This window comes from Hevea brasiliensis, chromosome 5, assembly GCF_030052815.1.
Source record: "Hevea brasiliensis isolate MT/VB/25A 57/8 chromosome 5, ASM3005281v1, whole genome shotgun sequence".
In the NCBI taxonomy this organism is placed as follows: domain Eukaryota; kingdom Viridiplantae; phylum Streptophyta; class Magnoliopsida; order Malpighiales; family Euphorbiaceae; genus Hevea; species Hevea brasiliensis.
The window spans coordinates 113,050,537-113,078,075 of NC_079497.1; the positions used below are offsets into that span (position 1 = coordinate 113,050,537).

Genomic DNA, 27,539 nt, shown 5'->3' on the forward strand with positions numbered 1-27,539 from the left:
GTAATTCTTACGCAATGTGAGGTCGGTTGGTATTTTCCATCCTTGAATTTCATTCCAAGGAAGTCGATGTCGATTTGGGCGATGAGCTCTTCTTTTACGATAGCATAATTCCATAGGAATCCACCGATTGTTGGAATGTGGAGAGGAGTGTCCTATGGGCGTAACATCTTTGGAGAAGAGAAGGATATCGTCTATGTAGATAAGAGCACTTGTAGTATGGGCTCAAATATCCTTGTCATGGCCTTTTGGAAAAGCGATGGGGCCGTCTTAAGGCCGAATGGAAGGACATTGATATTGGGCCGTAGGAATGCGATCTTGGGCCTATCAGAGGGTTAATACCCAATTGCCAAAAACCACTTTGAGATCAAACTTTGAGAAGATATGGGCTTCATGCGGTTGAGTGAACAAGGCTTGTGCTTTAATTTGTCATCTTGAAGGAAGTGGTTGAGGGCTTGTAGTCAATGACAAGCGCTTCTTTCCTCTTAATCGCATCTTTTTCAACATAAAAGGCCCACCGAGAAGAAGTGGGTTCTATGAGACCTTCTTGCACTCTTCTTGGGCTAGAGCCAAGTCTGTAGGGTTCATCCCGGTGTGATGCCTTTGTCGGATTGATATCTTCATTAAGCTTGAAGCGGAAGACCGACAAAGAAATCCAGTTCTGCCACGGTGGCGATGACGAAAATGTGCATGGGAATCGGCACAGGACCGTAAGAGCAGCTCCTTGTGTTCTTGGAACTCAGCTGAGGCATCAGCCAGAGAATATAACCTTGGGATGTATAAATGGTGAAAGCTTCTCTTATACCTCAATCCTGTAGGGAGGATCTTTAAATGCTTCGCCTGTTGATACAAGTCAAAGCCTATCAATAGATCCTTGTCAGGAAGATCCGACCCGATGACCCTAGTCCAAAGGATACAAGTGGGGAAGAACTGGATTCCAATTGGGTGCTTAGTGATAAGGCTAGTTTTGAAAATATTTCCATCTGCAGTCTTAAAGTATTCTTCATGAGGACCCAGATTCGAGGGTAAGATGGTGGGTTCATCATGCTTTTGTGAGCCCGGTATCCGTGAAGCCAATGACACTAATGGGCCGTTCATACTTCTTTGGAAGAATATGGATCGGGACTAAAGGAATTGGAATAGTGTGGGCCATAGGTGGATTGGGAGGATTGGATATGTTGGGCGGGTAAGGCGGGTAATGGGCTTGATCCTTCAAGTGAATGAGTAATCTTCTTACGATCCTCTACTCCAAGGGCAAAGATCGTGTCTTCATCGCTCATCCTGCTCGATTCAACATCATCATGTTCCAGGAGATGTGAGAAGCGTATGTGTTGTAATAGCTTAAGCGCCTTATTAGGGTTCTTGGCGATTCTTGGCATAATGACCTCGATTGCCACAGATATAACACCTTTCACCTTCTTTGTACCCGTTCTTTTCTTTGAAAGTATCGACCTTCTTCCTTTCTTTTGCTTGAAAGGGGTTTGAATCGAAGGATGCTTCTTGTAATGTGCTTTCTTCTTTGTCTTGCATTCACAATTCTTTTCCTTGCATTTAATGGCAAGGTGAGACTTCATACATTCTTCAAAGCTTTTGTCAATGATATCTTTGATGTTCGCACATTTTATCCGACAAGCGCCAGTCATTTGATGGATTTCTCCTATGGTGATAGCATTCATCGCTCTTAATACTTCTATGGAGTTCGTGCAATGCTTCCGTAGGGAGGCAATATAGGTATGCTGAGGTTGACATCATTGTAACCATTAAGCGGATAATAACGTTGAGTCATGCGTAGTGTTTCTCAATGTCCGATCTTTTCAAAGAACAAAGCATATCAAAGAATTCTTGTCTTAAGCGCTTTGTATAAGGATGCATCTCCATTCAGCAAAGAGAGGCGTTGATTGCTTGTAAGGGAGTCAGTGGCAAAATTGAGCTTTACGATATTCTCCAATGGAGGAAAACCAGTCTTGTAGTGTGCCAACTGTTCTAGAGATGAATTCTCCGAGTATAGCATGGGAGTCCCTTCCCGAGCATTTGGACATCAAGCCAAGCTTTAAATTCGCAAGACGGTCTCTCCATCTTGATGGGGAACATCATCCAAGGTGAACCATGGGCTGAATCGGCACTGTGGAGCGCTGGTAGCCCAAAGTCTAGAATTGGTTCATCATCGGGGATCTCAACATGGGGGTCTTGAGGAGGCCTGTGGTAGAACTGTGGTTGGTGAAGGACTGTTTGGGAGGTCATGGTGAGGATCGACCATGAGCGATGTCGTGATATCCATTCGTCCGTCCTCACTATCATCGACGAGTCTTGGAAGAATCATCTTGCTCAGAGGGTATGGACACCATATCTTTGTGGAGGAGGATCATGATACATTTTGTCCTTCCCTTTATCAATCTTCCTTTTTGAAGGATGGGATTCTTCTGAGGAAGATGGACTCTTTTGCTCATACCTGGCAGGTGTTGGAGTAGGTTTGAACAAAGGAGATGGATGATATGTTGGAGGTGGTTCATATGAATAGTTAAAAGGTCCAAAAGGAGAGTAAGCAGGTTCAGATGTAGGAAGGAAAGGGTTATGAGTTGTTTGGGCAGAGAAAGGGTGAATGAAAGAGACCGAGCTTGGCTTGTGCAAGTCTGCTTCAACTTGGGCTAATTGTTTCTTCAGCCTTCTTATTTCCTGTTCCTTTTGATTGAATTCTACACCAAATCTTCGTTGCTGGATCAAAGCCTTCAGATCTCTATCAAGCTGGGTAATTCTGCTTTGGAGATCCTTATACATGTTTTGGGCAAAAGCAGTGAAGGTGTCAATCTTTTGATCAACATGCTGAGTCCTGGTGAGGACCTGGTCAATCTTGGAATCAATACGCTGTAGCGTCTTATTACAGACAGCGCTCGACGATTCTTGGTTTGCCAGTTTAAAACTTCTTCAGCTTGAGTGATCGGGGTTGTCTGACCTTCACTATCAACCTTAGTTGAGTGAATGAAAGGTCTGGTGGAGATCTTGGTCTGCTGGTCGGTCTGTTGTGCTAATGGAGAAAATTTTGCTTCATAGGAGGCAGGTGAAAACATCATACAAGGTTGTACTAGGGGAAGTGTAGGAGGAGGAGAAGAAACTGGTTTAAGAGGGGGTAGTTTCTTTCCTTCCTTTCTGATGATTTCAAGGGCAAGCTCATAGATAGGAAGTGGCTTCTTCTGTTTGGTTTCCTCATGGATACCAATCCATGGGCTACTGTCTGGATAGTCTCTGCTGAGAACTTGTTGTGGCTTGCAAGAGGCTCTTCTTGTTTGTTTGGTGAGCTTCCTCCAATTTTTATCAGACAGGGGATGGTCATATTCATTTTCCCAGTAATTGCCTTGACAATCACAATCTTCATCACATGCTCCAGAACCTGGGAGATCCCAGGGGCAGTGACCATCTATTTTCTGAGGATAGATGTAATGATTGTCTGGTGTTACTGCTCCAATGGGATAGTAGTCTTGCTCCTTTTCTAATGGCTGGACCATCATGAGTGGAATACCAAAGAGCCCGTAGAATGCCGAGGAGGTTGAACCATCGTGGTTTCTCTGAAAGAAGACTCATTAATCTGGATTGGCTGAGAGGTTGAATGAAGCCTTTCGTAATTGGTTAACCAATCCTTTGGAATGAGCTGTTCAAGCTCATTTCTAGGCAATTGCCTAGGTATCTGAACAATTGTTGGGGTGGTTTCCCAATACAAGCGAGCATCATTGGAGACAGATGGTGTGAGAGATCTGACATGATCTTGCAATCGTAGATAATTTGATGGTGTAAGGTGGCCATCATCGAAGAGGTCACTGAGTTGAACTGAACTTTAAGGGCGGTGCTAAGATGTGGATCTCTTAGCGAGAGATTATAGTTTGGGAAGAATGTCAACACCACGCTCCCGATGCAAAGTGGTGAGGCGAGTTCCTATAACCGCATGTTCATCTTGCAAGAATCGTGTATCAAGGAGTGACACTCTGAAGACCTCGTCTCCCATGTAGGAGGATAAGTCGTGACTCCAAAGTGAAGATGAGAAAACCCTTCTTGTCTCCATCCGGGATGAGCTTTGTCATGAGGGATTTCTAACGTCACATATTGTTCGATGAACTCTGGAGAGAGCATTGGTCCATTCAGGCTGAACATATTCTTTTGACAAAGATCTTCGAGATGAAATGAGAGATCTGATAGATCTGGTTAAAGATCCAGATCGTCTATAGATGTTGTATGGACTGAGAAGAGGAAGGAGGGATTCTCCAACCTGAGCATCTTCAGGTAAAGTAGATATTTCTATGAGATTATCAATTCTGGAGGATAGTGTTCTCCGAAGTGGTGAAGAAAAAGAAAGAGAAGAAGTGAGGTTAACAATCTCTGAGGGAGAAGGGGTTTGGAGATGAGTTTCTGAAACAGGGTTAGGTGTTTGACAAGCCATATTTGGTACGTGGCGTTGTGGCCAGAGATCGCTCTACCTTCTAAGAAGGAGTTAAGCAGTTACTGGTTTCCAGCCGATATACCAAGGTAAGAGAAGATGGCAGAAAACAATGATACAGAAATTAAGAGAAATACAAGAGTTTAAGGATTTCTCTCCTACTTACCAATGAAGTATGTATAATACAAACATAACCAGGCTATTTTTTTTAAATAAAAATATTATTTTAAATGTATTAAAAAATAATTAAAATTATTATTTTATTATTTTAATATTTTTATGATTAAAATTTAATAAATTTAATTTTAAATTATTTTTTAAATATTTTTTAACTAATATATTTAAAAAAATAAATGGTTGTTATTAGAAATGACTATATAAGCTCCTAATCATAGTTCCACAAAACGTGTTTCATTGAATATATGCTATGTGTAATTATTGAGTTACTTGTTTTAATTGTCAAGAAGATAATTAATTCAATTGTCTATAAATCCTGAGTGCACGTTAAGTTAAAAATAAAATAAAATTAAAAGAAAATTATTACTTGTATAGGTTAATTTTATATTTCTTTATTGTGTACATTTTTATGTAAACTCTATTATCAGATTATAAATTACAACTCCATAATCTTAACTCATTTCTACTTTCGGCAAAATAGATTTGCTGAGAAATTTTGAATTACAAAGTAAATTTTATAAGTTAAAAAATGATATTTTAATAATTCTAATAATCAAGTTTATTGATATTCTTAATATAGTAGATGCCATAATTATATGCGCCTTGTTCAACAGCAATTTTAAAAAAGTGTTCAGTTTTTTGAACACTATCTTTCTTATTTATACTGTTAAATAGCATAGTTATTATATAAATGTTTAGATATTGAAAGAGTAGTTCATGAAAAATCATCATTCTTAATTTTTTAAGAATAAGTAAGTGCTTTAATATGAATCAATAAGATGATATCACTATTTTTACGTTTAAAAGCTAATACAACGGCTATTTCTACTCAACACTTCTTCTTTAAATTATTATATAAATAATTTAAACACTAACAGTTAATATTTAATAACTAACGGCTAGTAAATTGGCTAACAACTAGTAAATAAATTAATATTATCAAATAGAACCTAATTACTATGGTCCTATTTTAGTAAAATTAGTTGTTTTAACAGCTGTCAGCTGTTTTATTAACCGTTAATTATTAGATATTAGCTGTTAATGGTTAATTATTTATATAATGATTTAAAGCAAAAATATTCGATAAATAACTGTTATTTTAGCTGTAAATAAAAAAATAATAGTAATTCTGATTAAAACGTTCTCTTAAGTGTATTTTGCCATGAACCGCTCCCTCAATTTCTAAATATTACTATACACACTATATAACTGAACAATATAAATCAAAAAATCAAAACACTAAATACTACCTTGAAAGTTATTGCCGAATAAACCTATATAAATAATTAATCACTAACGGCTAATATAATTATATTCATTTTGATGGAGACACGTGGAAGATATAGCAAAATTAGATTGAGATTAACACTTAAATCAAAGTAGCCATCAATGCAGTCCGAGTCTACCTAATTGTTTGGCTCCTTTGGTTAAATAGTAAGAGGAGCCACCGATAAGAAATATACATAATTGGTGTCATTTTCATGGCAAAATTTTTTACACAACAAAGAGAAAAAGGATAGAAAAGAAAGAGCAAGTGTGCAATCAACAAGTGTGCATTCTCTCATTAGATCTTTAAATTTTGGGCATAGAAAGTTGATTTTGCACTTTGTCTTTGATACATCAAATGAATTATTATAATAATAATAATAAATAAATAAAAAGATGTTTTCTTTATGTAGAATGCCCATGTGGTTGGTGGGCCTATGATAACCATAAAACGGAGGACTCCACAACCACAATGACTTGCTTTAATTTCTTAATGACATGTACACCTTGTAACTATCAATAACAAGTGTGCATTATTGCTACTTCACAAGAGAGAGATTGATTTTTTTTTTGTATGGGACCCAAAACCCAAAAGGGCAACTTACTAACCCTCTAGGTTTTTTGGACACCCTAACCAAAAGGGTACCCTACACTTTCTTTAGTTAAGACAATTGACCCCATGAGAAGGAATTTGGAGGAGTAATTTGTGCAAGAAATTAATGATGGGTGGGGGGATGGAATATACCAAGTGTTTTAATTGATAAATTAGGAACCAAAAGGAGCCCTGTGAGGAATGCCTTTTCTTCTTCTTGCAGTAGAAGTAGGAGGTGGAGGAGGCGTAGGAGGGTAAATGTCTTGTTGTGACCCTTCACGCAATTCTTCATCTTCTCTTGATGAGACCATTCTTGATGATATCCCTTCTCTTCTTTCCATTAATTCATCATTCTTAGGCTCTAAGGTAAAGCTTGCATCTCCACTTCTCTTTATTCCTACAAGCTATACATAAAAACAAGTTAAAGAAAAACATCAAAATAACTATAGTAACCCCTTCCAAAAGAAACCATTCATCTTTCCCAAAAACGATCTAAAACAAAACCATCATGGAAATGTGCATATGATGATGGGTATAATGGTGGATGCTAATTAATGGAGGGTTGTTATGATGGTGCTAGTATGTGAAATGTGGGTCATTGTAGTGGGCAAGATTGATGAGCAAATTGTGACCATATGATGATGTATGATATGAGCCATTGTGATGATGAATGATGATCAAGAAGATCAATGTGAGCGCAGATTAAGGGAAATTTAGTGATAAATGCAAATTCTAATTAATTACCTTACATCCCAATGAACAAAAACGAAATGGATCCAAAAGGCTTCTCCCACAAATTTCACAAATGTGAGCAACTCCTTTCCCAGATTTTGGCTGTGGCCTCTCATTGAGAAACATGACTCTGGCGCTATTTATCACGTAGGTTTGAACTCCACTTATGTCCAATACTTTTTGAATCTCTGAAACCCTCACTACATCATGATATGAAGATCTCCTTATCTACACCAATCAAAAGCCCAAAAGGAAAGAAAGAAGAAAAAGAACCATTTACCAAAACACAAAGAATATAAAACCCCAGAGCTGCCAATGTAAAAGAAATAGAAAATGTGATCACCTGGATTACTTGATGATCTCTGTGTCTTGAAGAACGGCAATAGAAGCAAAATGCATCACCTCTACAATCTAAGCAATACATATTGCATTCACTTCTGGCTGCATCTCCATGTGTCCGGCAGATGGTAAAGAAGGCTGCGCTTAGTAATGACTCTAGCCATGGCGGCACCAACAATTTTTCCTATTAAGACCAACCAAGAAAGTGGATTAAAGAAAAAAGAAAGAAACAAGGAGACACCCCACCTGTTCACATCAAGAGAAAGAGTAAATGATCAATAGATTACCATTTTCACAGCAGAATGTGCAAGAATTGGTTCCTAGAAATAATGTTATTCTTTAGCCAAAGAAGTGGCAAATTGTAGCTGATGGCAATGGAGAATGGAGAAGAAGGAGAAGACTCAGAGATCAAAAATGGAGGAGAGAGAGAGAGAGGAGGTCTAAACGACCTGCAACTTAGAAATCAACAACAAAACAGCGCCTAGAGTAAGGGACAAGGGTTATAAACAAATGAGGTAATACTTGGGAAGTTAACGACTGAGATTGAACGTGGTGGCTGAAGAATATTAACAAGCGTTGGATGATTCGACAGGGATGGGTGGGTTTGGCGCTTACGCTACTTGGGATCTTCTTTGCGTCCATACGTAGGCACAGGGTCGGCCATTTGGCTACGCATGGACTTGATTAGCTGTTCACACCAAAGATCCCCATTCTATCATCCTGACACGTGTGCTGTAGGACACGTGGCACAATACCAGGGGCCACTTGCTATTGGGCCCCTTATCCTTATTCTAGCTGTTGCTGAGGTAGATTTTTTTTTTTTATTAATGGGAAGGATATAAATTCTTTAATTGTAATATAAATAATTTAATTTTTTTTATGGAATTGGAAAAAATATACTTTTATATCCAATATATTTAAATCCATAAAATAGTTATGAATTCAATAATATTAAAATTATTTATTCCAAGTTTTCTCTTAAAAATTAAATTATAATAATCATTTTGGTAAAAGATATGCAATTACACATGCAGTCTAATAAAATAATTGGAAAAAAATACATGAAATATGGATAATTCCAATTAGTATGAATAGCTTATAATATAATAAGAGAAGGAATATTGTTCTTTAAGAAAGTATCTTTCAAATTTATTTTTTTAGCATATAAAGATGTAATATTTCCTTTAAATTATGAATATTACGTATACCTTTCCATGCATGCTAAAGATAAAGTTTATAAGCAATTTTTATTTTAATTTTTTCATAGATAATAATGAAGAGTTAATATCATTGATATATTAATAAATATTTTTGACACATGATAAAGTAGAATGAATTTTCCATTAAAATAATACTATTTCAAAAATAAATAAATAAATAAAAATAGGGAGATTGTATATAATATTGCATGCTCATTATTTTCATATAAATATTAAGGTATTTTCTCATTCGTTTTACTATTGTATGGAAAATTAATATCTTAAAATCATAGTGTGATTATGTTAAAACTCTCCCCATAAATAGTGATTCCACTATTCGAGCATACGACACAATTACACATTACCACTCGGCTAACTTTCATGGGTAGAAACTTTTGTTAATTAATAACAAATATGGTTAAGTGAAAAATATTTCATAACTCAGGAGGAGCACTCTCACTTTATGCTTAATTTTAGGCAGCATGTCATATCGAGAAGGGATTTAATTAAACAAAATACCAACTAATTAAGTGAATTATTTAATAATTTTTATGCATTAACACTAAATTAATTAAAATTAACCAAAGAGAAAAGGCAGAGAGAATCTAGCTGTTTTAAGTCAATATAATTATACAGTGTTGCCGGCATCATATTCTCTGTTTGGTGGGTTCCAGCATTTTGTGGAAAGCTATCACATCCTTAACAAAAGAAAGGGACGAGATCGGTGCCTAGAAAGATTCACAATCTTCACTTTCAATTTCGAATCACACCATCTATAAATTAATGCAATAATGTTCATTAGTAATGATATGTACACTTCCCAACCATTGATCTAATACAAAACAATTCCATGTTTATTTTACAACATGTATACTCAATAATTTACTTAAAAGAGTTAGTTCAAATGATAAATATAATGTAACACCCCCGTTTGCATAACCTGGTAGATTTCACTGTTCCGGTGACCGGTATCGGTCCGGACAATTAAGGGGATTAGAACCACACTTAAGACAACTTGAGAAGCTATAAACACAAATAATTAGTAATGTTTAATTAGTTAACTATAAATAAGAAAAACAGAATAGAAGAAGTTAAACGAGCCGAGAGTCACAGCGATGAGTGACCTCCTCGGGAATGACTGCGAAGTCGTTTTAAACTCAAATTTCGAACCTTAAAAAGTGACGCTGCAGTCCTTAAGACTCTTATGAACACAGTGAAAAAGAGAAAATCACGAAAAAAAAATGTTAAGCCAGTCAAATAATTAGGTCAAGGAGCCGGAAGAAATATGGAATTATTTGCAAACCGGGATGAACCGGCGAGGGGCAATTTGGTCTATTGACCCCGAGAGCTGACTCCTGACCTAACTGTCAAATAAAAACGGAGAAAAGAAAATTTCGGAATTGAGAATTAAATTAAAGAACTAATAGAAAAAAAATAAATAGAAAAAAAAAGAAAGAAGTTAGAAAAATCAAAGGTGATGACATCATGAATGATGTCATAAAAGATTAATTAACTTATTTTATTAATTTGGGATTTTTGGTCTTCAAAAGGGATAAGATTAAAGAAAATAAAAGAAAAACAAAAATTATTTTAGCTTCCTTCTTCCTTGTTGTGCCGCCCCACCTTCTCCCTCTCTTCTCCATGAAAGTTTCTTCTATTAAGCTTACACTTAAGCTTAATTTGCTCCACTTAATCTTCATAAATCTCCTAAAAACCTTGTTAGAACTTGCAATCTCAACTTAAGCACAAGGATTACAAGAAGAAAGAGGAGTTAAAGATAGGGTTTGGAGGATTTAAGAAAGGTTAGTGTGCTAACTTTCAATTTTCTACTTCAAATGCATGTTTAGGTATTTAAGTGAGCTTAGAACTTGATTAAATGAAACAAATATGGGGAAGGACCATTGCTGAAATTTCGTCCAGCTTAGAGGGAGTATGATTTTGTATGGCTTGAGGGTTTTGAATGAGTTTAGGAACCTTACTTAGTTGATTGATTAGCATTAAAACCATTAGATGTAGTTAATTGCATGAAATGTATGAGTTAGGGTTTGAATGCTAGGGTTTGTGAACCAAATTTTGGAGAAATGCTTAAATGATGACTTTGGTCTATTATAAGATGAAAAATGGTCAATAATGACCAAAAGAGATGTGTAGGAATTGTTGGAATGAAAACCAAATTCCTAGGTCAGCAGCATGACCAAGCCAACTTTGAAGGACCAAAACAGAAATTTTACAAGTCCAATTGATATGCCACCAATTGGGGATGAAGATAGACATAAAATGACACAATTTTCATTAAGGAACCATGCCCAAAAACTGACCAAAACCTAGTGAACCAATTGACCAAAGTTGGTTAAGAGTAGTCTGCCACTGCACAAACTGACCAAATGAACAGTAATTGTTCATTTGGTCATAACTCGAGCTAGGAAGGTCAAAATGACCTGAAATTTTACCAGTAATTAGATAAGGTATAGATCTAAAACTTTTATGAAGAACACCACCCCAAATTATGCCATTAACCCATTCAAATTATTGAGCAAAGTTGAGTTACCAAACCTGCAACTCTGCAGAATTTCTATTGAGCAGTAATGTTTGAAGGGTTATAACTCTCTTTACAAAACTCCGATTTAGGCGATTCTTGAACCGATGGAAACCTAAGACATAGTAGAACATTTCATATGAAGAAATTTAGACCAAATTATGAACTTAACTTAATCAAATTACTGATCAAAATTGGATCAAAATCTGCCAGAACCCAAAATCTCAGCATGAATAGTGCACGTGAACAGTAATTTTATTTTGGCCATAACTTGAGCTACAAAACTCCGATTGAGGTGATCTAAAAATGAGAATACACTTAAGACAATAAGAAACATTTTCTATGAAGGAAGTTTTATCAAATTCCAACAGTAGATTGACCAATGGAATAGTGCAACTTAGAACTCCAAAACCAAAAATTGGCAATTTTGTCAAAATGACCTAAGCTTTGAGAAAACGATCAAGACCAACAAGTTTAATGACCAAAATGTGGTATGTGGGTGAAGTTGGAGTTCTCATACCTATTAAGCCTTAGAAAGTCAACTATTTGACTTGAATAGTGCAGTGAATAGTAACCCGAAATACAAAATTTTAAGGACGTCGAAATTAGCACGTTAGAGCTAGGTATAAGTGAAGTTAAAATTATTTTTAGATTTATGTTAAATTATGATACTGAAACACTATAAAATTATGTGTTTCAATGGAAAAAAATACCGGGACAGAACCCGGGAGTCGAGTTAAGGCCAAAAGGCGACTCATTTGAGGTTTGTGCACAACATCTTCATGCTTTAAAATTCATTGATAAAGTGAACGAAATATGTATTTTACTTGTGATTTGGAATTGTTGAAAGTTTATTTGTGACATTATTTATGATGTTTTGATTAAACTGTGAAAGTTATTGTGTATATTTGAAATAGCAATGTTTAGCAAATTGTTAAGATAAGTTTTGAAACCACAGTGTCATGACCATATATTTGAACACCTCACTAGCACGACTAGTAGGGTAATTAGTTTCGAATTTTGATTCCTTCTCTGGAGAAGTGTTGAGGTGTGCCAGTAGAAGAGGATGTGAATGGATATCCATATATTTGAGCTAGCTAGCCTTGTGATGTGATTTTTCTTTAGCCTCTGGCTATTGAGATTCTATTTGTTTCGAATGGCATGATCTAACTGTGGGTTTTATGAAATGTGTTTTGATACTTCGAAATGAACTTGGTTTGCATTAAAATTTCATAATTCATGTTTTGTGTTTAATGCTCATGTTTAGTCAAATTTTTAAATAAATGTGATTTATATTCTGCATAAAGATTATTTTAGCATGTTGTGCACCACTGAGTCCTAGTACTCAGCGATAACTTTTATTGCTGTCGCAGATACAGAGACTAGAGGAGCAACAGATTGAGCTGCTGAGGTGTGAGGAGCTATCAGCTTAAAGTCTTCGGGTATAATTTATACCCTAACCGTAAATATTTCTTTTGATGTATATATTGCACATAAATGTATGGACATGTAAAAATGGGTCTTGAGCAGTTTGTATAAAATTTGTATACAATTGTGATATATATTATAGTTTGAAATTCTCTTAATGTAAATTTTAGAATGATATATATAAATTGTTTTGTTTTTAATGAAATATGAATGAAACTATTTTATTTAATTTGAATGAAATGTATTGCTAGTATTTTGAGGATTATTAAATTTTGAACTTGAGAAATTGATTGAAATGATTGTGGAGTTGTTGAAATGGATTGAGTTTGATTGTGAAATTGAAGTAGTTGTTGAGAAAAATTTTTAGAAGTGCTTTTTACAGGTATTTGAAGAACTGTTTTCTCAAAATACAGAGGGAATTCTGTCAAAATTTTTATAAAATTTGCGGAAAAATAAAATGGACTAAAAATATTAACTAGATTTACTTTTAATCATATGTTTTAAATACATATTAGAAAATGTTCACCACTTAACAAAAGTAAGAAAATTGTTTTAAAATTCCTTGTAGGGTACTTAATGAGTTATCGGTAGGTAAAGTGCGGTAGTTCATTAGGTATTCTATGGGATCATGTTATGCTTTACAGAGGGGTAAGGTGTGGCATATAACTTTTTATATTTTAATTTCGAGTGTTATATTGAGTGTTTAGCCTTTATTTATTGCATCTTGCGAGTCTTAGTTGTCGCTATACTATTGATTTTTGTAGCTTAATTAATATGTTGTTGTGTCTTTAAGCCCTTGAATGTTGCGTTAAGTTCAATTGTTGCTACTTGTGTCCTATCATGTATTTTGTTGATCTGTATTTAGTTACTTCTATGTATGTCTGTGTTAACTCTATTTTTCTATTGTTTTGTCTTTTATTATATTTTTCTGGTTTCAACTTTGCTTATTTCATTCTACGTTGAGTGTATCAAATAGTTTGATGATTGATATCGATAGTTAGATGGCACGAGTTAAATTTTTTCTTGGACCTTACAATTATCAATAAAATCATTTTACTTATAAAAAAAAAAATTAAGTATTGTGATTTTGTGAGATACATAATAGGAATAGGCTATACATAGCAATTATTTATTTTTAATAACTCTTATTATAAAAATAAAATATTTTGTACATTAATAAATATGAAAACTCAAATTCAATACCAATACCAATACCACAATTCCCACATTCTTATGATTTTTTTGTTAAAGATATATATATATATATATATATATATATATATGGAAGGTGTGTTAAAGATAGGGCTACTTTTAAAACGAAATTATGGAGCAACATATTGCAGACAAAGAGAAAGGGTTTTGAGACACGTGAAACAAAGAAATTAAAGAAGAGCAAATAGTTAAATGGGTTTCAGAAATTTGCAATTTTCCCGTGAAATAAAGGAAAAGGTAGGTATGAAGTGGACGGACGATGATGATGTGATGAGAATTTTTGTGTAAAACGATTAAAAGGACTGAAAAAAGAAATTAAAATCATTATGGTATTCTCATGGAATATCATGTTCTTCTTTAACAACAATGCTTTTCTTGATATTAATTCTTCCTATACTAGTTTTCTTTCTCTTTGCTATTCCCATTCATATTATTTTAATTATAAGAAACTTTAGATAATTAAATATAATAATAATAATTAAAAGAAAATTACAAGAATTTGTTAATGGTCCAATGATGACTATTGATGAGGCTGATGTTATATGATACCAGCAGATGCCGCCGCGCCATATGTTGCCACACGGAAATGAAATGGAAGTTTCATAAAGGGATTAGGTGGGTTCTTAATCTACAGACTGTTTAACCACCAGAGATAGTATAGAGTCACATGACGTTGACACTCGTAGTGCTGCTGTTGCAAGTACCATTCCCTTCTTTCACTATTTATTTAACGTACCAAATATCTAGCAACAATCGGATAAAAATGTACTTCAATTTTTTTTTTAATATTTATATATACTAAAACCTCTGTTGACAATTAAATAATAAACAATATTTTTATAAAAAATATTATTTTCAAAAATAAATTTTATAAAAAATATTTTTATATATAAATTATTTTATACATTAGTTAGCTCGAGAGGGTGATAATAGCTAGTCCAAGAGAATGATCAGTTATATTGGGACGAGAGGCAGCAATGGGAAATGTTTTGGTATTAATTTATAATATTTAAATAAACATCACCATTAATTCAGTTCTGAAGGAATAAAAAAAATTAGATTACAAATTACTTATTATTTAAAAAAATAAGGACATGGCCACAATTGTAATTGGTTTACAAAATCTCTTCTCTAGCTAAGCATTGTCGGTGCTCTCTCTGGACCACCTTCTCTTTAATGAGAAGGAAATAGCCAGAACAATAATAATAATAAAAGGGAATAAGGTGCCATTGATTAAGGGTGGTTCACCCATCAGTTTGATGCAACACTATACCTCTTCATTTTTGTCCTTGATTATCTTACTCAGAATGTGATGCTTTGCTCAGAATTAGATGTCCCCAAAGGAGAGATTTAATGGATCTAACAATTTCTTATCTAACAATTTATTTTTTTTATTTAATGGCAAAATATTACCAAGTAGATCCATTGGCAACTAGTAGTCAATGATTTAATAGTTAAAATTTCAGATTTTAGTGATATAATTATAATTTTGAATTATTATTTTTAAAATGTTTATCTAAAAATTATGTTTATTAAATATTTTAAATTAATGATTAAAATTTTAAAATTAAAAATTAACTTTCAAACACTCAATTAAATTGATATTAACACTGCAAATATTTTTATTGTGATTTTCATTTTTAATTTTAATTCGATAATCCATTGATTTGAATTCAGCTGTAATAAACTCAATATTCTATATGTTGAATTCTGATTTACAAGATGTGGCCTGGTTTAAGCCCTTTTCTTTTTTTTTTTTTTTTTAGAACATCTAGCAAAATTTGTGTGCTGCAACAACAACAAAATCCTGCATTTTTCACACAGCCTTATACCCTTTTAAGGATACAACCCAAATGGGCAGCCTCATCCCAGATTTGGAGAATTGATTGCCTCCAATAAGTGTAAGAGGTTTAAGGCAAGATGACAGATAAAAAAATATGTTAATTTACCAATTTGTCTTCAAGGGATGAAAATAGGTATTTCTTATAAAAGGGGTGAAGTGGCCTTTTTGCATGATGATTAATCCTAAACTACATTTCCTTGTCCAAATCCAATCTCAAAGGTCACTGAGACCTGCATCACTGAAAGAAAGGTGCATGTGGTCCTATTAAAAGGCACAATATCCCTTCCTTTAAAGAGGGCAATCAAAATGGCCTTTTGAGTTAATTCTTTTTATTAACCCCACTAGCATTCTACCCTTTCTCTTTTTGCAGTCCATGACAATACTAAATGCTTAAATGAAGGGACCCCTTCCTTTTGGTGGCAATTGGCAAAGCCAAAATCTATATTTTGGGGGTGGGGGTATAGAGTTCCCTAGGGATTGTGTATAAAATAATAATTATTTTATGATATAAGAACTCCAAATTGCAATTGGGTTTTATTAAAATCCATAGTGAGTGGGTTTATTCTAGTTAAAACTATGAAACAAGCAATAGTGGAATGTGATAGATAAGTTTCAACTCTTAAGTTCCTCCATAGATTCCCATGAGTTTTTAAAGTGGATTATTGTGTCTATATCTGATTGGATTTTTTGTCATTATTCACTAAAATGTCCATTACATAGATTTCATTTCACCACAAGTGTTTGTTCTGGGATTTAGATTTCACCTTTAGTAGCTTTTGGATTGCTGTTTTCATACATGTTCTTTAATCCTTCTGGACACAAGAATTTACCAATCATTTTTTATTCTTATGTCAATCCGTTCATTAAATATTCGATTGATTCAGACAGTTAACTTTAATTTATTAAAAAAAGGGTTTTAAACTTGAATTAGACAGGTTATTAATTCAATCTTTAATTAATCTAATCTGATCAGTCGATCCAATTCGATTCTAGCAACAGTGACTTTTTTGGCAGTTTTCAAATCAAAATATGAGTTGGGATGTTTTCCATTTCCTTTTCTTTGAGGCTAATACATTGTTTATTGAAAGCTATATTGAATCTTGGGTTATTAATCCATCCAGTATCCACTTTATAATATAAAATATTAAAAATTCATAACTGTATATCCTGTTTCTGTACTAAGAAATTTCCAAGTTAAATAAAAATAAGAATTACATATATAAACTATGAATATTAAATTGTAACCATCTGTCTTAAATCTAGGGTCAATATGGGCATGATTTCCATCCATATCACAAGTCATGCAGCAACAAATAGAGGTTTCTTAGAATTGGATTCCCTACATTGTATTGGCTGTTTGGCATAAGCACAATTGATGAGTGGACTTGACATCTGCCAAGCAAAATCTCTTACTAGAAAAAATAGAAATTAAAGGTTCTTGTAATTATGTGCAGTTGTAACAAAACTCTTGTAAGCACCTCACATGATGAGGAATCTAAAAGCCCCCCAATTCCCAAACATGCTTAACTGTCCACAATTAGGCCAATGCCCAAAACTTACAGCATTACGAAAATGACTTGTGATTCCATTGCTAATTAGGGTTTCAATTCAGAAAAAAAAAAAAAGTGGGTATCTAGCGATTGCTTCCAACCCATTATTTATTTATTTTTTAAAAATTTATTTATATTTTATAGAACCCAATTCCAAGTAGGCCCTTTAAATCATAGTTTTGGTTAAGTATGACTAGTAATTAGCTATGAATCATATGTTGGAAACTTGGAAGAATATTAAAGAGAAAACCATTTTCATCACATATATAAATTAACTTGCAGAGTGGTTGAAATGCTTGCATCAATAGGCTACCTTACCTAGGTGGCCAATGTCAACATTAGCCTCAACCAACCAACCTCCCTCAAGTGCTGCTCCTGCCTGATTATTATATAACACATATATGAGATTTTTCTTAAATTTAAAAAAAAAAGAATATAGAAATTTGTTACAAGGGCAAGTTGTATAAAAATAAGGTATCAAAATGGATATAGACATAATTAAGGTAAACACATATACTAATTAAATAATAAAGGTGATAGTGATAATAAAATAGGAGGGGAGAAGTGTCATTGCCTTACATTTGAAATTTGGACAATGTAGAATCTTAGGGTATGTTTGGATAAGAGTGAAAAAAAGGTAAATAAAGGTACGAATGAGTAAGTGATTGCGTATTCCTATTTGAAAAATAGTGAATTAATAGAGGGTATGGATATATAAAAGTAAATCTCACCCTTCCTTACCACTCAAATCTCAATTTTTCCTAAGAGTAAAAAGGGGAATATGAGAACTATAACTATTTTTATCTGTATATCTCTTAAATTTATCGTTCTTTTATATTTTTCTAAATATAAAAAATATATATGATTTTTGTTTATATTTTTATTAATTTATCATTTTTTAAATATAAATTTTTTTTTATTATAACTCTCTTTATTCTTTTTTACCCTTATATTACTTACTATTTTTTTACCCCATCTAAACAAACCCTCAGGAGTGATCGATAATGTTATTTTATAGATGGATTTTAATCCTCTAAAATTTAAAATAAAATCACTAATTTCTTATCTGGAGTCGGCCTGACCCGATCCTGTGGGCCGTCGCCACCTCTACTCCCAGCAAGTATAGCTATTGGGCTAAATAAGAGATTAATAAGAGGGAAACGTCCAATGGATTTTAAAAGCCCATATAAAACGACATCGCCGAAACGCATCGCAGCCGAAGCTTCTGTCTTCGGCTTCAATCTTCATTTCATTTGCTGATATTGGTTTCTTTCGAAAGCACTCGCATTCGCACACGCTTCTTAAACCCATTAAACGACGCCACGTGCACCTTGCAGAAGTTGTCAAGAAACTACCTGTTGTCGATCCATACGAAAGGATCTCTCCTCTCGTTTCCTAACTCGTGTTGGCTTTGAACATTAGCCTTTTTGTCAATTCTACGGTGTAGATTTCTCATGTTAATCGATTGATCGAACTGATCGATAACTCCTTCCAAGCTATGTTCAAGTTGTGGTATTCGCTTTCTGTTGTTCTTGCTCTTTGGTTCAATTATTTCTTTCGAATTCCTATTTTGATTAATTGGTTTTATTTTGTTGAGTACTGTAGGTGTTGTTTTGGGTTGCTGAGATGCCTGTTTTATCAATTTATAAGCTGAATTGTGAATTGTTTTTAATGTTTTTGATTGATCGATGATATTGATACACCTGCAATTTGGGAAGTTTGGATGGTTTCAATTCGCTTATTTTTTTGGTGTAATTTTATGATAGAATTGAGTCTCAATGTTCACAGATGGGTTATGTAGTGTGTGATTATGGGAATGTTAATGCATTACTCTTTCATTCTCTTTTTTTTTTTTTTTTACTCCTTTTCTTTTGTGTGGGTTGTATGTTTTGCCACTTATGTTTCGACTATGTCCGTTTATAGGGGTTCTCAGGAGCAACAAGCTCAGCCACGTCCACAAGATGCTCCTTCACAATCTTGGTACCCTCCATCTGTAGTGAGCTCTAATTCCTCCCGCCCTGTAACACCAAGTAGCAGCTCTTCTGGTAGCTATGGTTTGCAACAACATACAGATCGGCCACAGTCTCCTTCACACGTGTCACCTGCTGAAGCAGCTGGTATTATTGCTCTTTTGAAGGATAAAAGGTGAGTTACCTGATGCACAGACTGCATATTGTTATTGTATTGGTGGTTTCTTGCAATATTGTTTTCAGTTTTTGTGGGATATATGGGTTTTTTTTCTCTTTCTTATATGTACTGCTGGTGTTCATTATTTATCCATATTTGCTAGTAACTTGAGAAAGGGCAATATTTTGGGCACTTTACATTTATTTCTTCTACTACCTTTTTGGGTGTGAAAAATCTACACATGCATGGAAATTGACATGAAGGAAGCAGGGAGTGGCGTGTCAAGAGATCTGCATTATATGCCATGATGTAATTTTGATCTTATCATCCAATATGCATGTATTTAGAAAAAACATTGTCAATATGTTTACTAAACATGACTATATGAAGATACCCTATATTGTCCAAATATAATTAAGAATTTCTGATGTTATAAAGAACAAGTGAGATGCAATTGAGTTGTTTATACATTGTATTTGGTTGTTTAATGTTACGGTGCAAACTTTGGATATGTGTTTAAATAATATCAGGAGGTATGGGTTAATATTGGTATAACTTTTTCATCTTAAGCAAAGATGTTTGATTTATTTCCTAACATGGCAGTCACAATAATAGTCACAATAACATGGCAGTCAGGAGGTATGGGTTAATATAGTGCTCTTTATGATTCATGCTGTTGGTTTTTACATCAAGGCATTGTTGTTTCCCCTTCATCAATTTTTGTTACCATTAGTTGGTATTGGATTAGGTCTTAGGTTCAAGTTGTATTGTTGAGTGTAGATAATTTGTACTTGTAACTTCTGTGAGAAGGCAAAAAATAAATAAATAAATAAAATCTATGCATTCTGATTGTCACAAGATAGCGTGTTATCTCTTTTCTATTCATTTGTTTTCTTTTAATGTATGTCTAGTGTTGATGAGCTTCGGAAGCTTTTGTCAGACAAGGATGCATACCATCAATTTTTACTTTCTGTTGATCAGGTTAAAATTCAAAACAATGTAAGTTGCAATTTTTCCTCCTTTTCCTTTTTGCCTTTACAAATCAAGAAATGTTGTTTGTTGCATGTTCTTGTTATTTGCAAGGTTTAGTTTAAAGAATTTTCTCTATACAACTGTCTTTGTGACAATTAAAGAATGCATCTGAAATTTATGATGTTCTAGGATGTTCTCCTTTGCCATGGAATTAGGGGTTGTGCCATCCTGATTTTCCCATGATCAATCAAAGATTATGTGTCTAGTCTTGCCTCATGTGCATAAATGAAAGTATTGGGAACTAGCAGGGATTTGGATTTTGGAACTTTAGATACTGAGGAGTAAATGTTTGCATGCTTGGTTTTCTTTGGGCTGAATAGGTTTCAATAAGTGAAGATTGGATTGCAGTTGTTAAATGTAGGGTAGATATTTACTGACTCACTTTTTCCCATGAGATTTGCATTCTCATTGGTAAAGGTTCTCAGCAGTGAGTAGAAAGAGAAAAAATCAATATTTTAAAATTCATTCTGCTAAAATATATTATAACATGCCCATTGCCCAAATGTGGCACATACATACGTACTCATGCGTGCATGCATACACATATGCACAAGAAAGCATTTGACTTCTCTTTCTTTGTGTGATTGTTCTCGCAATTGCACTTCTCTGCACTGTGAATAACTGTGATTTACATAGTGTGAAGTGCGGTGTCCACCTTGCAATATGAATTTTTTTTTGTTCAATTTTAATTACACTATGGGGAGCAGAAATTATTTTTTAAAAGATACATGTCTGATTGTGTTGATTCTGAAATTTGATGTTACCAATTTGTGACCACTTCATTTGCTTCTTTTGTCAGATAAGAGATGAGCTTCGCAAAGAAACTCTGCAGCTGGCAAGTAAGTTACTTTTTTTTTTATTAATACATTTATATTTTTTCCTTGTAATGTTCAAATTTTTTGAGCTATGAATGGAGAGAAAGATGTCGAACTTTTATTTATGATGAATAGGGGAGAACTTGGACAAGGAGCCACGCATAATGGAGCTAAGGAACCAGGTAAGATGTCGATTTTCTACATCTCATTTTCCCTTTTGTCCTTCAATGTTCTGTACAGAATTTAAAACCAAATTTCCCTTCTCTTTTTATTTCCACAGTGCAGAATAATACGGACAACTGAGTTGGCTGCTGCCCAGGAGAAATTAAATGAACTGGAAAAACAGAGAGAAGAGATTTTGAAGTCCATCTCCCCTGTATCCCTTCTCCAAAGGCTTCAAGGTAAATAATAAAATTTATCCATCTTCAAGTTTCAAGTTTCAGGATTATGAAAGATTATCTGAATGTTGTGTGTCTCAATTGCAGAAGGAATGAATAAGACAGAAGAGGAATCTGAAACCCTACACAGACAACTTCTTGACAGGGAGATTGAACCCGCAGCTTTTGTGCAGAAGTACAAAAAACTCCGCACAACCTACCACAGAAGAGCGCTTATCCATCTTGCAGCTAGAACATCAACTGGGTGACCAAGAAATGTAAAATATGTTCCTTATTTGTGTATGAATATTTTTGCAAGACAAATACACTTTTGACATATTTGTATATCATATAATCATATTTTTGTTATGGTTCAATTCTCTATTCAGTCGGCTTAACGTTAATAAGATTTTATGGCTATGCTCCTACCGTTTATAAAACTGCAGTGGACTGATTTCATATGCCACCAGCCCAGGTGCCAAACACAAGGAAGGATCGAGAAAATGAGATTTTATTTATTTATTTATTTATTTTTTCATGATCCATGCAGGAACTATTCTTGTTACAAGGAAGTAAGATTTGGAGGGAATCGTACCTAGATCGGGTGAGGTAGAGATGAGGCTGACTGCTGAGTGGCTCTCCCAGAGGAAGAAGAGTGAAGTACGAGCAAAAAAAATTTTCTCCATCTACTTTTTTTGTTTTTCCGGTGAACTTTCTCCATCTACCTTTATCCATTATTTTATTCAAAATTAATTATATTTTGAAAAAAAATTAAAAAGTATTAATTAATTTTTATTTTTAATTTTATCCTTTTCTTTATAAATATAATAATTACTAAAATTTTTTAAAATTCATTTTATCACCTCTTTTTCCTCTCTTAATTAGACAAAATAAAAAATAATTTAATCAAACTAATAAATATTTATTATAATTTATGTGATTTAATTACCGTACAAAAAACCAAAAACCTTAAACGTGCTTCTAGAGGACATGCATTGCTGGATTATAAAGAACCGCATTAGCTGTTCCCTTGCAACATCATAGGCAATGAGACAGCTAGAAATACAAATGGAAGACTTCACAAATCAGTACAGCCACAGATAGATTTGTGCATTTCGTTTATCTTTTACCTATTGTTGTTCAGGAAGCCCAGAAAACCCACCATGACCTTGGGATTTTTCAACTGGATACAAGTTGGAATTTCCCCTCAGGGACCCCAACTTTTAATGGTTAATAGCAAGTGATTATGTACTCGAGTAAACAAAAACTGCAAAACAATGCCTCAAAACACTTCCAACTGCATTTCAAAAGCAAACACTGAAGTAATATTATATAGCAGCACTGATCAAGTATATATTACAATTTTACACTACAAAGAAAGAATCATTCCTTTAAACGATCCAGCTCCTTTTCCCACTTCAATCCAAACATCTGCCGGCCGAAAGGTACAATGAGGTTGTAACGGAAAATCTGTGATCCTCATCATTGACATTCATTACATGTTTAGATCAGACAAAAGAATTACACGGTTAGAATATAGAAACAGCAGGCTATGAACTACAATACTGCACCTAATATATGCATCACACAAATGCTTTACAACACTTCTCAGAATCACTGTCCTGGACAACTCAACATTTTCTTTAAACGATTCCCAAACTCCATACCTCTAGCAAAATAGAATTTTAGGCTTTATGCATTTACAGAAGGCATCATAGCTTAAACAGTTATGCCCCTCACTTGGGAGAGACCTAAGAAATGCAATTAGGAACCTGATTACCTGAACGACAACGCAACAATGAGAAACTATAGCTAAGGGCTTACCTTATCATTTATATCACCCATCTGCATTTTTAAAGTCACAGTTTTCTCAATCCATTTGGAGTGATCCCCACTGCATTTATTTGTCCATGCTTTCTTCAAGGCAACCCGCCATTCAGACACTTTACTCCTTATCTCTTTGTTGAGTTCAACCCACTCTGGTGCACATCCATTTTTTGAGAGGATTCTGTATAAAGTGTCTTCAGCTGGATCAGAATGAGGATTAGTGCTAAGGTTAAGGGGTTTGCCTTTCCCTGGTAAGTTCTCGAATTGACCTTCTTCCATTGAATGCCAAATTCTTTGCTCAACAACATTTATAATATCAGTTTCTGACCTGACCAAATGAAAACCAGAGACCATTATATTGTGTTTATTACAGCAGGACCAAAATTAAAGGGTTGACGGATGACAGCAACTTAAAGCAACGTCAAGAACATATACGACCATCAATCTTCTGATTGTTCCAAAATGTTTCAGCTCAATAAATTGAACTAGTATTTTGATCACCTCAGACACATGATTACTCAAATGAAGTGCCGTTCAGGCTGCTGTAACATGATCTATAAATCTGAAGTACTGGCACTATCAGCAATTGGCCAATCAAAATCCAGTATCTCCAAGAAACGTCCAGGGTTTAAATGGCATTCAACTTGATATGCAAGTGCTTCATGGAACTAAATTACATTGAACAATAGCAATGGGATTAACTTGTCTCCAAGAAGAATTGGCACACTAACCACCAACAAGAACATGCTAATGGAAAAAAAGTTGTCACCTTTACATGCTGTTTGGTGCGATGTGATTTATTAGTGTATTGTATTATATGATTTTTATTGTCATGTTTGGAAAGATGGTATAGTATAGAATGATTTAATAACTTGTTTGGTTAGATGATATGATATAGTCAAATAATATAAAGATTACTAAAATGAGGGGATGGATAAGGAAGGGAAGATAAAAGAATAGGATATAAATCAAATTTTATAAATTGTGCAAAGATAAAATGAGAATACAAAATTTCAAACCTATTTGGTGGTTTGAAAAGCTGTGGAATCCAACACCACTTGTTCTTCTTCTTATTCTTTTTTTTTTTTTGGAACAATCCTCTAAACAAAGAGAGAAACCATGCCATAAATTATGAAATCATGGTTGGTTTGCCAAGGGGTTAAAACCCAAGGACTTCTCTAATCTGCTGACATCTAAGCAAATCTTCGTTCGACATGATAAAAAATAAATAATCTCAATCAGAAAGGATTATGCTTCAATTTTCATTACAATGATGTTAATTAAAAAAAAAAAAAAAAGCCAGCATCGCAACTAAGAGCAACATCGATCATGCAAAGTTTTATTAGTCTCTGATGGGTCATTAATTTGGCTCGTTGGCCAATTTGACAGCACCTTGATTAAGCTCTACCCAGAAAGTTCTAAACTTTACCTTCCCTTCAGAGGAAACTGGAATTTCAATTAATGGGTCCTAAAACAGAAAGCTCAAAGGTTCAAATATCAGTCCCTTTAGCTTAATTGACCATACACGAATTCAGGATAATAAGAGCAACAATCATACACCATAACTAGGATCAATAACATCGGAATACTAATCGAAACCATTCATATACACCAAAGAGATAGATACCTGACAGCGTTGCGTTGGCCACGGAGTTCGGGAGGAAGCTTGCGGTCGTTGACGGCGTCTATAACAGCGGACAGACGATCCGTTATCTTCTTGTCAGGCTTTGACGAGGAGGAGTAAGAAGAAGAATTCCACCTGAGACTGGAAACGCCATGGATGAAGTAGATAGCGGAATTATCAGCCGTTGATTTTTTAATGAGTGTGATTAGCGATGATGAGGACGAAAGCGATATTCCAGGGAAGCGAGCGGCCATAGCTGGCCCGAGAATGCTGAGTGCTCTGCAGGGTTCTGGGCCTCCTCTGTGACTCTAGATTTTTGAGGCTATGAAAATGAAAACGGTGTGTTTTTCAGAAATTGCTGTTTGGCTGCTTGACTAGTACGTGTCACTTTAGGACACATTTCTAGATGCTTGAATTGCCAAGCGTCCACAGCTGATTGGACGTTGAGTAAAATTTTGTGATTTTGGTTTAGTATAATTATTTTTGTATTATATTAAATAATTTATTTGTTATTCTAATTTTAAATGTCAGATAATGGGTTTCTCAGTTCAATTTAATGTAAAATAAACATTTATAAATTAATGAAATATAAATTCAATCTGTAAGTGAAAATTACTTTAGGTCTTCCTATAAAAAGAGGACCTAAATTGTCACGACCCAACCTATAGGCTAGACCGGCATTAGGACATGGGCCAGCCTAAAGCCTCCGAGGCCCGTAGTAAGCCTTAACTATTCATTTACCCAACTCTAAGGCCCATTTGGGCCCAATATCAAGAAAACAAACGGACAGAGTCCGGCCATAAAATAGACTTTCCAACGGGGAGTTTTCGACTCACCCGACCTGTAAATATAATAAATACTCAATTGGGGAGCTTAGCTCACCCTCCACATACTCATATCCTCATAAAAATAAATGGGAGCTCACCTCCCTCATCCAATCCATCAAACATGCATATCATTATACGTTTACAGGTCCAACATGATAATAATATTACAGACCATAATCAAATAAATACTTCTAACACATGCGGAAATTCTAGGAGTAAATAAGATTACACAAATATCGATAAACAACCTGCGAAGGAGAAAAGCAAGTTAACCAAAATAAAATCCTCCTGTAGCCTGAAAAAAATATTGAACAGGAGTGAGCGTTCGACTCAGAGAGTAAAATATCAATTTTAACCATAATCTCTATAACTATCTAAAACTAATGCACCCTGTAGAGTGAAATGCAACATCAACAACATTTTCACATCATAACATCAAAAAGGTAATTTGGAGAACTCACGCACCCTGTAGCATCAATCATAACATATGGGAGCTGATCCCCTATACAGCTCTCTTAAATCCAACCTGGTGCCAGCGAAGAACTCAAGCCGGACTTTCGCTTAATAAACCAAATCGAGGGTCCCAGCGAAGAACTCAAGCCGTGATTACCCCTCGAAGGATCGGGTCCCAGCGAAGAACTCAAGCCGTGACTACCCGTCCTATCTATAGTCCACACCACATCACACGCACGCCAACGCACGCACACTGCTCCAAATTACCACAACAACATCCATGACACTTTAACAGTTATCAATGCAACATAAATCGTGCCTAGAGTTTAACTACATAAATATATGTATATAAGTGATGCATGGGCATACTTGAACATATAATAATAGTGAAATTACAATTAAAATTAATATTTTACTCACAGACTTGACAACAATCACTGTGGCGGCTGGGTGGAGGAAGAAGGCTGTCCCGGCTCACCTGACAATTTTATTACAATCATTTAATAAATTTGACTCAATACAAATAAAGAAAAAGACCAATACGTCCTAAGTCGTGCCGAAAATCCGACAGAGTCTCCCCTATACCTAGGACCTACCCAACCTGCAAAAGGGCTCAAAACACACTTCTATATTCACAATCCATATGTCCACAACTCAATCACATCACACAGGCCCTCCTGGGCCCATCAAACCAATCATTCATCACAATATGTAAAATTTCAATTTAGTCCTTATAATTGATCATTTTTGCAAAAACTGCTCAAATAAGCTCTAAAAATTATAAAACTCTGCCCCGCGGTCCTTAGAAATATTACTAAGCTATTGCAAAAAGAATCGTAATTTTCTAAGCTACCACGAATATTTTATGGATTTTTTTAATCCTATTTAAGCACTAGAAAATTACGAAAAAGCAAGGTTCGGGTTTACCTTTGCCGATTCCGACTTCGGGAACGCGCTCAGGATGCCTGACAATGGTGGGGTAGCCAAAACCTCGATCCAATTCGGAGACTTTTCCGGTAGCTGGTCTGTCTGGCCGGAAATTCACAGATCCGGACAACTGTCGAATTTCCGCGACATGAGGATCCCTACCCGAAGCCCAATAATAATATATAAAAATCGTGGGTGTTACATTCTTCCTCTTACGTAAAATTCGTCCTCGAATT

At 34.7% G+C, this 27,539-nt stretch overlaps 3 protein-coding genes across 4 annotated transcripts; 1 reads left to right on the forward strand and 2 right to left on the reverse strand.

Moving 5' to 3' along the window:
- Positions 1-6,134: 6,134 nt before the first annotated feature.
- Positions 6,135-8,021, reverse strand: LOC110662669 (protein RGF1 INDUCIBLE TRANSCRIPTION FACTOR 1). The gene is made up of 4 exons (XM_021821722.2): positions 7,814-8,021; positions 7,531-7,710; positions 7,200-7,415; positions 6,135-6,859 (listed from the first exon to the last, which is right to left on the reverse strand). The coding sequence occupies exons 1-4, from the start codon at positions 7,814-7,816 to the stop codon at positions 6,629-6,631; spliced, it is 630 nt and encodes a 209-aa protein (XP_021677414.2). The 5' UTR covers positions 7,817-8,021; the 3' UTR covers positions 6,135-6,628.
- Positions 8,022-18,580: 10,559 nt separating this feature from the next.
- On the forward strand, positions 18,581-22,043 carry LOC110662668 (vacuolar protein-sorting-associated protein 37 homolog 1). The gene is made up of 7 exons (XM_021821721.2): positions 18,581-18,806; positions 19,218-19,439; positions 20,333-20,420; positions 21,253-21,292; positions 21,404-21,450; positions 21,549-21,669; positions 21,754-22,043. Exons 1-7 carry the CDS (start codon positions 18,793-18,795, stop codon positions 21,912-21,914), a joined length of 693 nt encoding a protein of 230 aa, XP_021677413.1. The 5' UTR covers positions 18,581-18,792; the 3' UTR covers positions 21,915-22,043.
- Positions 22,044-22,923: 880 nt separating this feature from the next.
- Positions 22,924-25,444, reverse strand: LOC110662667 (uncharacterized). Of its 2 annotated transcripts, none has more exons than XM_058147467.1 (3): positions 25,100-25,444; positions 23,426-23,800; positions 22,924-23,115 (listed from the first exon to the last, which is right to left on the reverse strand). In XM_058147467.1, the coding sequence occupies exons 1-2, from the start codon at positions 25,348-25,350 to the stop codon at positions 23,458-23,460; spliced, it is 594 nt and encodes a 197-aa protein (XP_058003450.1). In that variant the 5' UTR covers positions 25,351-25,444; the 3' UTR covers positions 22,924-23,115; positions 23,426-23,457. The 2 variants fall into 2 exon arrangements, with proteins under 2 accessions (XP_058003450.1, XP_021677411.2); XM_021821719.2 differs by having other exon boundaries at positions 23,470-23,800; positions 25,100-25,443.
- Positions 25,445-27,539: the final 2,095 nt, after the last annotated feature.

Excerpts from the sequence above, each read along its gene's own strand:
- LOC110662669 (XM_021821722.2), bottom strand. Across the intron at positions 7,416-7,530 it reads GAGATCATCAAGTAATCCAG|ATAAGGAGATCTTCATATCA; the intron begins GTGATCACATTT and ends TGATTGGTGTAG. Across the intron at positions 6,860-7,199 it reads TTTGTTCATTGGGATGTAAG|CTTGTAGGAATAAAGAGAAG; the intron begins GTAATTAATTAG and ends TTTTATGTATAG.
- LOC110662668 (XM_021821721.2), top strand. Across the intron at positions 21,293-21,403 it reads AGAAACTCTGCAGCTGGCAA|GGGAGAACTTGGACAAGGAG; the intron begins GTAAGTTACTTT and ends TATGATGAATAG. Across the intron at positions 21,451-21,548 it reads TAATGGAGCTAAGGAACCAG|TGCAGAATAATACGGACAAC; the intron begins GTAAGATGTCGA and ends TTATTTCCACAG.
- LOC110662667 (XM_021821719.2), bottom strand. The coding sequence starts at position 25,350 with ATGGCCGCTCGCTTCCCTGGAATATCGCTTTCGTCCTCATCATCGCTA. Across the intron at positions 23,801-25,099 it reads GGCCAACGCAACGCTGTCAG|GTCAGAAACTGATATTATAA; the intron begins GTATCTATCTCT and ends TCATTTGGTCAG. Across the intron at positions 23,116-23,469 it reads TGGGTGATATAAATGATAAG|ATTTTCCGTTACAACCTCAT; the intron begins GTAAGCCCTTAG and ends TGAGGATCACAG.